Genomic DNA, 15675 nt, shown 5'->3' on the forward strand with positions numbered 1-15675 from the left:
ACAAAGGTTGACAATCAGGGATTTAGATCATGATATATTGGACCGAAGCCGAATGTAAATGTGCCGCGGCGCCGTGTTTTGGACGATTATTGCGCATGCGCCTAGCCTATGTGGCGCATATTCAACATGGCGGACTCGGAAGACGCGGTACCGATGATCGATGGCAAGTCTATCGACAGTTTACGGGTCGTCGACCTCAAACAAGAGCTCAAAAAGCGAGGCTTATCAATAAGTGGCAGTAAGAGTGTTCTGGTGGAAAGACTGACAGCGGTAAATTTCACCTTTGCTTCATAAATTTTGTTGAAATACAACGTTCATTCATTCACTTAATCGCGACTGCCGTTTGTCGTGCACACGCGCCGCGTGCTTGTTTTGTGATTTCACTGGTAACCAAACGTTCGTGATTTGTCATGTAGTGCTGTTCCACGGGTACCAACATTGTACATGATGTGTTTGCTTTTTGGAACTTAGACCCCGTCTGAATTACTTGGCTACTCATACGGCTGGAAATAACACACGGGTCAATGGGAAGTGGCAGTTAAATAGTAAATACTGGTACTTAAATCTTTTGCCTTAATAATTAAATGCTTGCTGTTGAACTCTTGTGACCAATTTCAGCGTCATGACCTTTTTCTAGGCCGAAATTAAAAATTGGTGGCATCCAGAAATTGGGCACAAATTTGGCAAACTTCATTTAGGCCAAATAAAAAAAAAACATGTTTAGCGTCCCCGCCCGCTCCAGTACCTTTTTGGAGGTCGCCTCCTTTTTTTTTTCATTTTTTAAACCGAAAAAAAGGATACATTTTAAAAAGCTAGGGGCCTAATTTGTTACATTTGTTTTCTGCAGCAAATGTACCTTGAGCGCCTGCAGCAAGAGAGCGTGGAGGATGGTGCCACAAAAAAACAGGTATGAGAATGTAGCAGATGAAACAACATTGAAAAGTATGGACGAGGCTGTTTGCTGAATGTGTTAAATTCAAGCAGATATGATCACGTCTGTGAGGAGTCAGACCTTCGGTGAAGAGTTAAAAGCAATTATAAATTGATTAATGCTAAGAAGATTACCAGGTCGTATTGGTGAAGGAAGCTGATCAACCCACTGTCTTGATCTTTGTCCTAGGTATGCATTTGGTCGATTTTTCAGAATGTCTTGCCTTGCATTATTATTTTACTTTCCAATTGCAGATTGTAGATGAATCAGTGGCATCTAATTCCTTCATCCAGCAGTATCTGCAACAGCAACAGGAACTTCTCAGGCAGGGGCAGACTGATAAAGGTATCAATATTTGCAAGAGAAAGCAGGCCCAGTCTTGAGTTAAATATTTTTTTCTGCAAATACTAACCAACTAACTGTCAACTAGCATTCAGTGACACTGGTTCATTTTGTCCATAAAGCAGTTTGTTGTTCTTAATTCACCCTCTGCTCGTCAGACTCAACTAAAACACTATGTTCTTGTCTGTTGTCATCTCTTTTTGTTTGGTAGAACATGAACAAGAAGAAGAAAGGAAAAACTGCCCCGAAGTGCCGGCAGCCCTCGCAGACCAAGTGGAAGAGCTTCATCAGTCACTCTCCCGGGCACAGTCTCAAGAAGATGATGCTCCTGAAACAGAGAAGCCCCAACCGGAAGAATCTCCTGCAGCTGAGTCAAGTAATGAGTTGGCAGCAGCAGATTCTACCCAGGAGCCGCCGACAGTGGAAGAGCAGAAGACAGGAAAGGAAGCTGGGAAGGAGATGGAGGAAGTAAAGGTGAAGGAGGGTAAGGAGGTTGAAGCAGAACCGGAGAAAAGTGAGGCTGCCAGAGAGCAGAGCAAAGAGGTTCATGAAGATGCTCCACAACAAGAGCAGGATATCCAAGAGCAGGTTATCCAAGAGCAAGAGAAGGATGACAAGGAAGGGAAGGGAGTGGGGAACGAGGTAGATACCAGTAGGCCATCAGAAGACCAATCTGGGGAGACCGGCTCTCAACAGGAAGACCTCTCAAAAACTTCCGAAGAAACGGTTGGAGAGACAAAGAAGTCAGAGGATGGTGGAGATGTGAAGGCATCCGCGCCTGAGCCAGACCAGGAGCCTTCTCCAGAGCCTGTGGCTGCTCCCAAGAGAGGCCGACGTTGGTCCTCAAAGTCATCTGAGAAGGACGAGACTGCTGAGAGGGGAGAAGGCAGAGTGTCTCGATCAAGCCTGAGGAGGAGTTCGAGGTCTAGGATATCAGAGACACAAGAAGAGGAGAAAGCTGCCAAGAAAGATGATGAGGTTAGATTGTGTAGACTTGATAAAGATTTGACTCAGCATTATCAGAGCCTTAGGATTGATTCTGTTTGTCCGCAATTGCAGATTATCAAGTGCTACTCATTCATGACCAAAACAAATTAATCCAAATATTATTATTAATGGTTCATTTCACTTTGAACATCGCAGCTAAAATGTTGAATTGCATTTTAAAATACATCAATACATCTTTAAAAAACATCTTTTGGTGCTTTAGGTACCAGAAGAGTCTGCCTCTCCCAGGGCACTGGAGCAGTCAGGCAACCAAGAAGCTGTGACGGAATCCAAAGATGTCGACGCACATTCTACAGATGGAGACAAGGGCATAGAGGATGTACAGGGAGTCGGGAAACAAGACCAGGAGAAAACACCAACAGAGGAAAAGGTATACTGACAATTTCACTTAAGATACCTCCCCTTCTCCCTCCCCCCAACCCCCTCCCCCATTTTTTTCCCCCCCAATTATTCTCTGAAAATGACAAAATTTGTTTTGATAGAAAAATTGTATTTGAAATTTCACTTGTTTACACTGGTTGGACACCCAGGTTTCAGACCAGCCAATGGAGACAGATGAGGGCAGTCCTGAGAAGCAAGACCGTCTTGAGGAGACCAAGCCTGGACGTCTTGAGGAGACCAAGCCTGGACGTCTTGAGGAGACCATGCCTCGACGTCTTGAGGAGACCATGCCTGGACGTCTTGAGGAGACCACACCTGGCCGTCTTGAGGAGACCATGCCTGGACGTCTTGAGGAGACCATGCCTGGCCGTCTTGAGGAGACCAAGCCTGGACGTCTTGAGGAGCCCAAGCCTGGTGATGAGAATGCCTCAGCAGCTGAAACGTCAACTGTCACGGAGCAGAGTTCAGAAGAGCCAACAAAAAAGTCAGTTCACAGCAAGATCTATTGAAATAAAAAAGAAGACATTTTCCAAAGACACTGGAAAAAAACATGAGAATGCAGCACTTTTTACTAGAATTTAATTTAATCAAACAAAGGATGGGGATTCATGTTTTGACAGTATTTAGCAAAACTTTCATGCACTGTTGATATGTTTAAACGTTAAGCCAACACTTAACAAAGGTATCCACCTTCCACAGTGACAGTTCATATTGAATTGGGAGAGACACTGACACTGAACATTGAGCTTACCCTGTGAACGTGTTTGAAACAACATACACAGTTGCTAATCTTTTTAAAAAAAATCAATGAAACTTCCTGGCATGTGATCAAGTGATCAAGGAAGATTGAGTGCCATGTTTATTAAATGTGGATTCAGTTATTTTTGTAAATTGATTTTGAATGTTTCATCAAGAACTCAAACCTCACGCAAGCTATTTTATGATTTTTGGAAACAGCGAGCAAGTTCAAAACAAGGATGAAACTGACCAAGTGGAAGAGCCAGTTGCTATGGAGACAGAGGAAGTAGCTGAGTCTAGAAACGATGAAAGTGCAGATAACGTAGTAAAAGAGAAGTCAGACATGGTCACCTCGGAGAAAAAGGTAAATAATCAAAACATTTGCTGTGGCCTTAAAAACATTTTAAAAAAATAGGATATTGCTAAATTTCTAAATTATAATATCCAAATTAAGAGCCCGATTCTTAGTTTTCTGCTTGAAATAATTTAATAGTTTCAGTTGTTTGGGGCCAAAGCTTTTCCTTCTGTTAAACGTTTTTGAAAAAGATAGTCTTTTATTTGAACTGTACAAAGATTTTTTTGAACAGTGCACTTTCAAACCTATTAAGGGCCTAATTAATTGCCCTGAAAATCAAAGTTCCACTAGATTTTGTTTACCTGATTCCCAAATAAAACAGGTTTTTTTGTTTATGTGTTCCTTATGCTCCTTTTATTGAGCAGACTGTTTAGAAGGAATCAATCTTTAAAAGTCAATGAATCAAAGACTATCTCTCCCATTTTTGTAGAGCAATAATTATTTTTTTTTGTGAAATTACGTCTAGATTTTTTTAATTTCACTTTTACCCTCTTGAAAGAGAAAGAGGCTAAAAGCAGATTTGTGTTGTTGTTGCCAAATGTTATAATATGCCTAACCCAATTACACTTAGCTCAAAGCGGTAGTGGAACCCAGAGGGCCTTTTAGCTGGTGGGACCAGGGAAACAGGCTGAGAGTGCGATGACCCTGTCAATGCGCCCGTGCGCATGCCCAGTTCAGTCCCTCTGACTGACCCAAGAGTCATCCCGGATCATAAGTGTGCCAGGCAAAGTTATCGCTCGTGTAGGAGGAGAAGAGTGAGAGGAGTTTGTTCACATGGAACACTTTCAGAAACCCAAGAACAATTTCAGTTGTTAGACAAGTGGAAAGCACAGCAGGTGCATGTTGTTCTGCAATGGATCATGTAGAACTCACAAAGATTGTAAAGCCCAAAGCCAGCCAATATTATCAACATGGAAAGTAACATTTTCTCACTGCACCGGAAGAACTGACATGATTTTTGTCATTGTACAAAATGTAACATCGTTGCTGTCTTTAGGAACATCCCTGTCTGAGCTTCACTGTTTTGATCTTCAACGAAACTTCATAAACTGCTGTCTTCACGACTCCAAGAACTTGAGCAAAAGAAAGCAGTCATTTTAAGTCAGTGGAAACGACACCAGCACTGCACAATACGAGGACGGTTTTGTCAACAAGCTATTAAAGTGGAATTTTCTACAGCAACACCGTGGACTTTCATACAAAGTCTCGAACCTTGCTCAGTCATCTTCAGTGAGGAAACCTGACTTATTCCTACCCTTTCAAGAACGTATACTTACTGCATATATCATCAAAAGTCAGCAACAAAGTTGATCTGCGCAGTTTTGCCGACAAGAATTCATTCATAGTGAACTGCAACATTGAGGTCTTGGCAGTTTGTCAAGGACCTTATTACTGAGGAAACAACTCACCAGTGAGACTTTACATAACTATCAAAGAACGAGGAACTTTGTCTTCAACGTAAATTGGCACTGCATCATCTTCACAGTGCAAAAGCAGTTGAAATCTACTATGTTGCTTACCAGCTGATTAATATTCATGTCAGCTATAACCTGATTGGAGGAACCTACTTGGACATGTTACATATTCATTAGTCTGCGTCAAGGACTATGGAATGCTATACAACTGGTTGCCAAAATGCTGGATCTGTGGAACAGTGTTTGTAGTTTGGTCATCACAACTGTGCGCATAACTGCTGTGTTTGATCGGATGACTGACAATGCGGATAGCCTGGGCCCCATACTGGTGCAGCCTTTCTACCCTAGTCATTTCTGTGGATGTGGAGGTGCTGATGGGCTGGAGGTCTGATGGTCTACAGGCTAATTTTCATGCAAAGAAACCTTATGTCCCAATATGACGCACTAAAAAGACCCCTCATTCATTGATAAGAACAAAAATATGAAAACGATTAGGATTAGCCCCTGCCCATAATTTTGTATGAACACAATATCTCGTTCTCTGAAACTTGTATCTCAAAGCTAACGGACAGCTTTAGCCAATTCATTCTTGAATTTTTGGAAAAATGCTTTGCTGAATTCATTCAAACAGAAAGTAAAAGTGAAACAATAATAGTGTGCAGCCTGAAAAAAAGCTAAATGAGCAAATTAATAATGTTCCGTTTTGTTTTCATGACCTGGCTGACACAACTTTAGTTTCATCTATTATGAAGGTTTCATGAGTAAAGACTAAAGAGTCTTGTCGTTGGGGTTTATTAGACCTCACAAGACTCAGTTCAAAAATTTGAGTAAGGGTGTTTCCAAAACTGCAAGAATGCAATTGCTGCAAACCCATATCAGAGCAAAGATTCCTTAAAATCAAATTAATATTCATCACACTCTTCATTCCCATATATTTATTTTGTTTTGCTCAATCTGTGTAGTTTCAGCTTACAAATTAACCAGTTTTATTTGGTCCATTTCAGATTCCAGTTGAGGAGGTTGATAAGTCATCCAAACCGCCACCTGTCGCTGTCAAGACTAGAAGGATTGCCTTGGGCTGTAAGTTGGGGATATTAGGAATGTAGGGGACGTCAGTAAATGTTACCAAACAGTCACTGTACAGGGTGTCTCTAAAAAAAGTAAACCCAACTTCAACGGCAAATTTTCAGAAAACTATAAAATATTTACACATTATTTTTTCATGGTTAGATAGTCCAATAAGTCCTCTGTCCAATTATATCACTTAGGTTATCTAACTCTCATGCATGACTGAGCATGATTCAACTTAGTGAATGGGTGTGAAATCATCACTGTGGCAAGTTATTTCTCGCTATTGTCATGCATTCAGGGCCTATTTGCAGTTAAATGTTTGTCACATGTTAGGCCTATGATTACATAACAACTTCAGCAAAGGTTGTTCCTAACACAGGCACACTTCACATGCTTTCCAAACATGGTACAGTTGACAATTGAGCAGACATTTCCTATGTCATTTGATTGATGAACTTCCAATCAAAGTGCAATTCTAACTTGCCACAGTGATGATTTCACACCCATTCACTAAGTTGAATCATGCTCAGTCATGCATGAGAGTTACATAACCTACGTGGTATCATTGGACAGAGGACTTATTGGACTATCTAACCATAACAAATAATGTGTAAATATTTTACAGTTTTCTGAAAATTTGCCGTTGAAGTTGGGTTTACTTTTTTAGAGACACACTGTATATCACAGAGGCCCCAGTGATGGCTGAAGTACTTAGCTAGCTATTTTGTATGGTAATTACCATGGAGCAGTTGTTTTGTGCACAATACTTTCACCAGTTACTTAGAGGTTCCATGATTGTACCTTGATTTCGTGCTGAGATTTCTGTGTATGCAGTCTTATCTGGTATTTGAATCTTACATCTCTAACTAGCTTCTCTCTCTTGCTCTCAAAGAAAGAAATGAACATGGCAATCGCATTTTACCTTCCTCAATCCTGAACTAGGGTGATACAACATTTCCTACATCAAATTTCATGCTTTGTTTGATGCGTTTTTAGATAAAAGTTTCCAGCAAATTTTAATCAATGAAAATGATGTCATAACTTTCGAACAGCCTCCAAGGACAAGGAAGACGGTCCATCTGACAAGACCAGCCCGGGGGTAACTCCGCCCCCAACTAGGAAGCGACGATGGGGGACTACAAAGAACCTGACTCAGCAGACCAAGAAGCTGAATGTGAACATCAGCACTGATATGCTCAAGGTAGGAATGGTGGCAAGTCTGATGGAATTCTTGTAACTTATTATTTGGAGTATCCTTCTCCCTCAAAAATTGAAGCGGTCGTTTTGTCGGCGCGGGACACAAAGTGACTTGTGAGGGCACTCCAAAAACTCAAATGATTCACAAGAAGACAGAAAAACTGATTCGCAGTACAGGAGAGGAAGTGATGCGCAAATCCAACTTTTACCCTTCAGTGTATGAAAGGTAAAAGATTACATTGTTGACATTTGTTTAATGTTTTTTAGACATACGTAAGTTAAAAATTACAGAAAAATCTCTGTTACAAAACTAAAACCACAACCAATGCAATCCAACATTGCAGGAGATGATGCCTGAGATGAAACAGACTTCCATTGACAGTGTCACCATGGAAACAGATGACAAACGCTCATCTTCATCAGAGAGCTCAGACGAGGATGATGGGGAACCAGCACCCAAGCGCAAGGAGCCCACTATCACCCGCACCATCACCCAGGTAGTGGCTCAGGAGGAATTGGATGGGAGTGAGGGATCATCTGATGAAGAGGGACAGGCAGAGAGACAAAGCAAAGAGGAAAATGGAAAGGTGAGAAAATAAGGCGGACATTTGCCCATGGTTTACCTAACTTTGATTCCACCTTTGGCCTCATCACTGACTCCAGTATCGACAAGCAGCTTCTAACATTCAAATGAAATGGAAAGACATTGGCCTCATAGTGTGGTATAGATCATGCTTATGTAGTAGAACATGTGCTTAAGAGGTCTGAAGGGACCTGGACGCAAAGCCTTAAGAGAATCTCGGATTTGTCTACTAAATAAAGTATCTTTCTGCATCTGCAATGAATTTTCTTCCAGAGTACTAATCAAGTCGTTACATGTCAATCATAAATCAAATCACATGTCATCCAGTCATATGTCACGTGACAAGCCATTTAAGTGACCTGTGACAAAGGTAGTCCCTTGTTACTTGTTTAGTGACCTAATTTGATTGATTTGACCAATGATACACTTGACTACATTTTTCATTGCATAATTACTTAATCTTGAATATTTCAGGCGGATTCGAGCGGCGATGAAGGGGATGAAAAGGCAAACAAGTCCAGCGGGGAGGACAATGATAGCAGTGACAGCGACGGTGACAGTGACCCTGGTGAAGACACCCAGAAGGCGTCTGATGGGGAGAAAGAGGATGGCAAGACTGATGAAGAGAGGAGAGATGAGAAGGAAGAACGGGAGAGACTGGCCAAGGAGAAGGCAGCTAGGAGGGAAGAGAGAGAAGCTGCCAAGCAGAAAGCCAAGATGGAGAGAGCAAAGGAGAAAGAAGAAAAGGCACAAGGTTGGGAGCACCTATCAACAGATTCGCTCAACATTTATACTAAAACTTAGTCTCTGAATCAATCAAACAAAATCCCTCAATTCTTCATCTATCCAAATTACTATTTGGTGAATTGCGTTTTTCCTTTTATTTTATCAGAAACTCTGCGTGCTAAGAAGACCAAACTTCGGGAGGTCGTACGTACCTCTATCGATGATCCGATCCGTGTGGATGGCAGGCCAAGCAAGCCCAGCCCCTCTCGTAAACCTGAGAGTAACATAGTCCATGTGATGAACCTGGTCCGGCCGTACACTTTGAATCAACTCAAGGAGCTCCTGGGCCGCTCCGGCTCGCTTCAAGCCCAGGATGGCTTCTGGATTGATAACATCAAATCCCACTGCTTTGCTGTGGTGAGTGTAGTGTCTGGGAGACCTGGGCCCAATATTATAGGGCAGAAAATACTACAGTACAGTCGACTCCTATAATATAAACTCGGCCGCACTTAGCCCCAAAGTTTTTTGTATCTGAATTTTGTATTTCATTGTGCACATAAATGCAGGGAAATTATGGACACTTTGACCAGAATTTTGCTGTAACTGAATTTGTATCAACCAAACTTACGTGCAATGTAGATGGTCAAAATAGACCAATTTTTTTTTCTACAGCATATGATTTCTGATCCTACTTCAAAGTGATACTTGTATGTGACACCATATCACAATTCTTTGGCTACGGTTGGCAATTACCCACACATCTATGGATAGTACCTGAATCTTCTTCCCATAGACACATGCGTTACTGCTGACCTAAGCCTAGTCATTTGACTACTGAGACATTTCTACATCATCTTCTCACTCAAGGCTTCTTTGGGCTTTACGCTACTTTTGAGAGACCAATAAATTCACTTGTAGTTCTAAGTCAAATAAAACCACCAATCAATTGAATGTTTATTGCCTTACACAGTTCAACACAGTGGAGGAGGCAGGTGCCTGTAGGGACAGCTTGCATGGCACCAAATGGCCCAGCAGTAACCCCAAGACACTCCGTGTGGACTTTGCAACCATAGAAGAGGTAAGAAGTTTGCAAGTCTCCTGGAAAAGAACCATCCATAAAGTACGTACGAACGAAAGGGGGGGGGGGAGGTGTTAACATGTATACACATGGGGAGGAGTGGGGGTCCAAGTTAATGCGTACATACGCAGAGTGATAATTTCCTTTTCATAAATTGTCATGAATCAATGTACTTTCTCATATTTAATAACTACCAGGACAATTTTTTATGCATCTGAAATCGTTATAACACTGTAGCCTTCACCCACACCATTTAGATTTATCTTCCCAGTGCCAACGCCAGATATTTTCTGTCAAACTTTGTCATTTATTTAGACTTTGGATGTGACATGTGAATCACACTACTACAGCAGGTTTACTGTAACATTAAATGATGCTAGAATAGGGTAGTCTGAAAAGTCAAAAAGAAAGATGGAATGCGTATGTGGGGGTCGGGGGGGGGGGGTGCCTAAAAAGTTGGCATTTCCTGCGTACGAACTTGTGGAACAATGGATGGCCCCAAAAGCTATTGCCCCCTTTGATGCGTATTTAGTCAGCATACCTTTTTATTTAACAACTGTAGATGCAACTTATTGTTAATGAAAATGGAATGCATGTTTTGAAACCAGATGGATAGACACACAGGTAGAAGCATCCCTAAACCTGAGCCCAAGCCAGAACCGTCCCCAGCAGAGCGACCCAAGCGAGAACGCCGGGCATCAGAGAAAGAAAGGGAGGGGCCAGACAAGGACAGAGGGGGAGACAGAGCCAGGGAGAGGGAGCGAGACAGACAGGGGCGACCCCCGATGAGAGAATGGGACAGGGACAGGGAGCGAAGTTTGTCTAGAGAGAGGCGGAGACGCGAACGCGAGAAACGACAAGCTGAACAGAAAGGTGAGGCAGAACTCAATATGGCTGGTGTCTGTTGTTGTGTCATTAAATTCCAAACTTGGAGTAATACAGCCTGTCCCAAAAAAATGCTGCATGCAGAAACGGGCTCTGTGTCCTTGGAATATTGAAATATATTTTATGATGCTTATATAATGTTAAACCTTGGATATTCAGCTTTCAAATGCTATCGTATTCTCTCATTCCCATTACCCAATTCAAGGGTACTGGTGATTTCTAATTTCTTTGGAGCTCTCATTGGATGAATACCTGTGTACTAATGACCTGGGGTCATTGTGCGCTTGACTCATGCATACAGAATATAGGGTGATGGGTACAACTGATCTTTAGAAAAGGAGTTATAAATAGACCTGTGCTTTTATTCTGAAATGAAGGAAATTTTCGTTTGAAGTAAAATGGTTTATGGGAAACAGTTCCATGCTTACTCAGATTAAGACCACGACAAACGGTGTCATGGGCATATTTCATAAATGATTTTTGTCAAGCATGTTTTGTTAACTGAATTCCAACCAGCTCAAGTAAGCCTGTACGTATTAAACAAAGGTTTGCTCTTCTGTCTCTTGCTCAGCTAAAGAAGAAGCAGAAGAGCCTCCCGCTAAGCTCCTAGATGACCTGTTTAGGAAGACCAAGTCCACACCGTGCATCTACTGGCTGCCCTTGACTGAGGAACAGGTGGGTATTTGGCTGGGAAGACGATGTCAAGATTTGGCACCAGACTGTGTAGGTCTGTGTGATCATCACTTAAAAACTCATCCAGCAAAAGACCCCCAAATAACTATGTTGGAGTAACTAGACTAGTACAGAACATCCTATGAATGACTGTTGCAAATGTTGTCTTTTAGAAAAAGGAAACAATTCAGGAGATTTTTCATATCATGTACAAAACAGAGTGAAAAAAGATGATGATCTTTGACACCACTGATGTACAGTGTTGGTAGGTGTGATTCGTTTGAGATGTCCTTCAATTCTACAGAATTCGGCCTGCATAAGTAAGAAATAATTCTGTGGTGGAGCGGTTTTAAATGTCTGGTGTAAATCCGGGTAGGGGTCTGGTGGCCGATAATGGCCCAAGCCAAAGTATCTATAGCCATGTATTCTTCCTCTAAGACAAATTTGAATAAAAATGATATAACCTTATTTGCTTTATCAAATTTTTTTTTTGAACTTCAAAACCTACAAACTTTGAAGAATACATTTTCGAAAGCAGAAATTTATTGTCCTGAATCAGGGGCCACCTTTCCAACGGTGTTTAAACAGTGGTTTAAAACCACCCACGTGACAGGCTCTCGACCAATAGGAATAGGTCGACTGTCTCTCGACCAATTGGAATAGGTCAACTGTCTCAGGTATTTATGAACATTTAAAAAATTACCAGCAACTAGGTTACCTTGCCGTCATTTAGAGGGAGCAGGTCACATACAAGCCATTTCATGATATTTGCTGCTTATGAGGTTTTTTTCATAAATAGTTGCTTGTTACTGTAGACTCTCTCTCACAGCCACTGTGCAATGGGTTCGATGATGTTTAATTTGAAAATAATTTGAAAGGATTTCTTCCATTCTTGCATAGATTGAACAGAAAGTCCAGGAGAAGAAAGCACGGGTCCTGGATCGGGAAGAGAGACGGAAGAAGATGGAGGTAGAGGAGAAAGAAAGAGAACAGGCAGCCAAGGCTGAGGAACAACAGCAGAAGCAGCAGCAGCGGAGTGGTGGAGGGCGACGTCGCAGTCGCAGCCGCTCACGTAGCAGGGGACGCAGACGCTAGGGTGTGATGTCTGTGCTGTAAGGAATCTAACTGCTGCAGCAGCGGTGGTGGTGTGTAAGTATGTGCTTGGTGGTCCAAAAGTCACTTTGTTGTGTCTTGTTTGTGTGTTTGTGCTCCCAGTCTAGCCTTGCAATATTTTACTTGACAATGTTCTATTTTTGCAGTTTATGTTGATTGTGACTTAGTTCTGCGTGGTTTGCTAAATCCTGTAGTTTTTAGTGGGAAATTAATCTGCAGTATGATTTGGGTATTTTTTAATGTTTCTTTTTATAATGTGCCATATTCTTTCTTTAAACATGTGCAGCTTTTTCCTTTTTTGCACTAAAAACAAAACAAAAAAAGCTACTAATTGTAAATGCTTGGATGTACTTCTGCTTCCGTCACACTCACAGTATGCCACTCATACTCATGCTAACATTGTTCTTTATTTTCATAGTCCGGTTCTAGCAATAACAAAGCTTTCAGTTACCATTGGGATTTTGTGCTCTTTAACTTGATGTGACCCAAACTGCAAAGAGATATCATCCTGAGCATGAAGGGTTGGGCTGGTTTTTTTTGGTAGTTGGAGAAAAAAACCTTGGGTAAGAGTAGGTTTTTCGTACATCTTCGCTTGCAAATATCATTTTGAATATGTTTTCAAGTAATGGTGGCAAGATATCCACTGAAGTATTATGTGAATTTCTTGATTGACACGAAACTTACTCAGATTTGACTGAGCTAAAGGAAGCAATTTCATACCAAAACATCTTCTTGGCAAGTGTATGGGTTGTTTGTACAAGTACCCCCTCAACGGTAAGGAGGGGAGAGTTGGGGGAGACCATTTGGAGTGACATCCAAACGCATTGTCGACGCTCACGCAATGAGGCTTTGGCTTTGTGCTCATTCAAAGTAACAAGTTACTAAGCACCATACATGTGAGAACCAGTACGTGCATGCTGTGTGTCCTGTCCATGGGCTCTCAAAGGTGGTATATAAGCGCCCTCACTTGTCTGCGTACGGATCCCATAGTAAGTTAACTGGAGTGTAATTGGCACTAACACCAAATCCTGCCGTCCGTGGCAATAAGATAAGACATGTCCTCCTTGCTAGTCCCTGTAAGTCTGCCCATATTATAAAAGTCGTTTATTTACCATTTTCCAGAACCAGATAGCTATTCCATCAAAAAAATCTGTTAGGTTGAGCATTCAGCTGCAACAAAACCCCTATTTGGAATTCCAATTTTTGATTGCGTAAGATGAGCTTGCTCGTATAGATCCAGTAATGTTCATTATGCCATGCTCAGTATAGCTATGATGCTGCAAACACTTAACTAGATTAGCAATGTGCATGTGTTCTACCATGTCTTAGATTCTTTCTTCCATGGCTTTTGTCCCACACGTTTTTCTTTCATCTGTGTTGTGCATATGATCACCTGTCAGTAAAAGCTTTGCATCTTTTCCTAGTATGTGCAGTCTTTCCTTTTTTTTCCAAAAAGCAAGAAAATCATGCATTTTTGAGGTACAGATTTCTTTGCGTGACTTTTGGATCACCAAGTCCTGCCGTGTTTTTAGAATGTATTCTTTTCTTTTGTACAGATTTTTCAATTTTTAATTGCGTACTGTGCTTGGAATTATATTCTTTTTCCTGTATTGGTTTGTAAGGACTTGTTTGGTATGTAAGGACTTTTGATTTCACTGTTTAAGGTAGATCATCTGACTGACTATCTAATCATCATCATCTAGAAATGAAGCTGGGGTAGGTTTGTTAGCTTAGCCTTTTTCCTGCCTTGATGAAATTCAAAAAGCTGCACAGATTTGGTGCTGTATATACTATGTACAGACATCCATTGCTGTTCTAATCAAGGAGGAAACTATTGCTCATAGAGGTTTGTAAATGAATAGACAAGGCAATGTTTTGAATGTGTGATAACTGGTTATCACGTGCAAGTTACGTACATGTATATGGCGTGACATTTCATCGGTAGAGAACAAATGTTCAGGGATTAAGATCCTTAATATTTACATCTTTTCATCATCGGTTTCTCCTCATTGCTGCTGGACCAAATCATCATTGACTAGAAATCCAACTTGCCAGTACAGATGATGTTTCAACAACCCATGTTGTTTACAATTGCGATTGACTGTTGATTAGTTTTATGATGTTAAAATATCTGAATTGTTGGAATCATCTGAGCTCATGAATAAAGACGAATGAATGTCAAATTTGTCATTAAATGCTGGAAATCTCTTCAGTAAATCAGATTGTTGTTAGGGGGAGAAAAAGGGACGATTAGGATATTGTTAGCTGTAAATGAGAAGCAAAGTTTGGTACTGGACTATTTTACAACAAAAATTATGCTAGTGAAATTTACGGTGAATTCTTTTTGTCAGCTGTCCTAAATGATTGGAAAATTGTATAAAATATGCTCTTGTTCTTGTATTTTTTAGCTTAACAGAGTTGTTTTTTATTTTAGTAGAACTTTCGAAATAAAGAACATGATCGGTATTAACAGAGGAGACCGAATTGAAGTTTTATTGAAGTTTTAATAATACAAGCTGTTTGTTCATAATGCATGCAGTTAACCTATGACTAATCCCACGGTGGTCCATCCCACAAATGATGTCATTATGACGTCATTTCCGATTCTGCATATTAGCACTGTAATCAAGGTACCCATCAAGTTTGATGACGATCAGACTATCCCATTAAATGATGTCACGATGGCGTCGCACATTTCCCCCAAAAATATTTCCTTGACCTAACAAACCTTTTACAAAATAATTTTGATAGTTGCATGTTTTATTCGAGAGATATGCTGAAAATATTTAAAAAAAAATAAGTACTAAGTCTATGGGATTTGGGATAGGAGAACAAAAAGAAGTAAAAAAAATGAAGTGTTGTGAAATTTTGTGAAAGCTTTTATTTTGAAAAAGATTAACTACGCTCTAAAGAATAATCCAAATTTTAACGATTCTTTTAGAAGAAAAAAGAATTTAAAAACTTTTAACAATTGATGATGTCATGATGACCAATAGGATTTCCCAAATGCACACGCGGACTCATATACATGTATAAGAGAGCGTGCGATATGCGCGTGGGAACAAATCACCGTTTGACAGGAATTAACATATGTATCACATACAGCTTATCGTCGCGCACTGATGTCACTTGCATGTTGCCATTTTTTGCTTTACCACTGAACTTGGTCACTTAATCAAG

The 15675-nt window shown here is 40.8% G+C and overlaps 1 protein-coding gene across 3 annotated transcripts; it reads left to right on the forward strand.

Moving 5' to 3' along the window:
• The first annotated feature begins 98 nt into the window (after positions 1-98).
• Positions 99-14979, forward strand: LOC119739473 (apoptotic chromatin condensation inducer in the nucleus-like). 3 transcript variants are annotated; one of them, XM_038214441.1, is made up of 16 exons: positions 99-270; positions 848-907; positions 1186-1276; positions 1485-2251; positions 2484-2651; positions 2812-3146; positions 3620-3764; positions 6175-6250; positions 7294-7442; positions 7783-8025; positions 8496-8775; positions 8914-9164; positions 9718-9825; positions 10434-10698; positions 11282-11385; positions 12283-14979. In XM_038214441.1, the coding sequence occupies exons 1-16, from the start codon at positions 109-111 to the stop codon at positions 12475-12477; spliced, it is 3399 nt and encodes a 1132-aa protein (XP_038070369.1). In that variant the 5' UTR covers positions 99-108; the 3' UTR covers positions 12478-14979. The 3 variants fall into 3 exon arrangements, with proteins under 3 accessions (XP_038070369.1, XP_038070371.1, XP_038070370.1); XM_038214443.1 differs by lacking the exon at positions 99-270 and adding an exon at positions 454-545; XM_038214442.1 differs by lacking the exon at positions 99-270 and adding an exon at positions 533-555.
• The last annotated feature ends 696 nt before the right edge of the window (positions 14980-15675 follow it).

Source organism: Patiria miniata, unplaced genomic scaffold (genome assembly GCF_015706575.1).
Source record: "Patiria miniata isolate m_02_andy unplaced genomic scaffold, ASM1570657v1 HiC_scaffold_30, whole genome shotgun sequence".
NCBI classification, from domain to species: domain Eukaryota; kingdom Metazoa; phylum Echinodermata; class Asteroidea; order Valvatida; family Asterinidae; genus Patiria; species Patiria miniata.

What these genes read in the sequence shown, in the direction of transcription:
- LOC119739473 (XM_038214441.1), top strand. Translation starts at nt 109, where the DNA reads ATGTGGCGCATATTCAACATGGCGGACTCGGAAGACGCGGTACCGATG. An exon ending in GCAAAGAGGAAAATGGAAAG is followed by an intron (nt 8,026 to 8,495) that starts GTGAGAAAATAA and finishes TGAATATTTCAG; the next exon opens with GCGGATTCGAGCGGCGATGA. An exon ending in ACGACAAGCTGAACAGAAAG is followed by an intron (nt 10,699 to 11,281) that starts GTGAGGCAGAAC and finishes TCTCTTGCTCAG; the next exon opens with CTAAAGAAGAAGCAGAAGAG.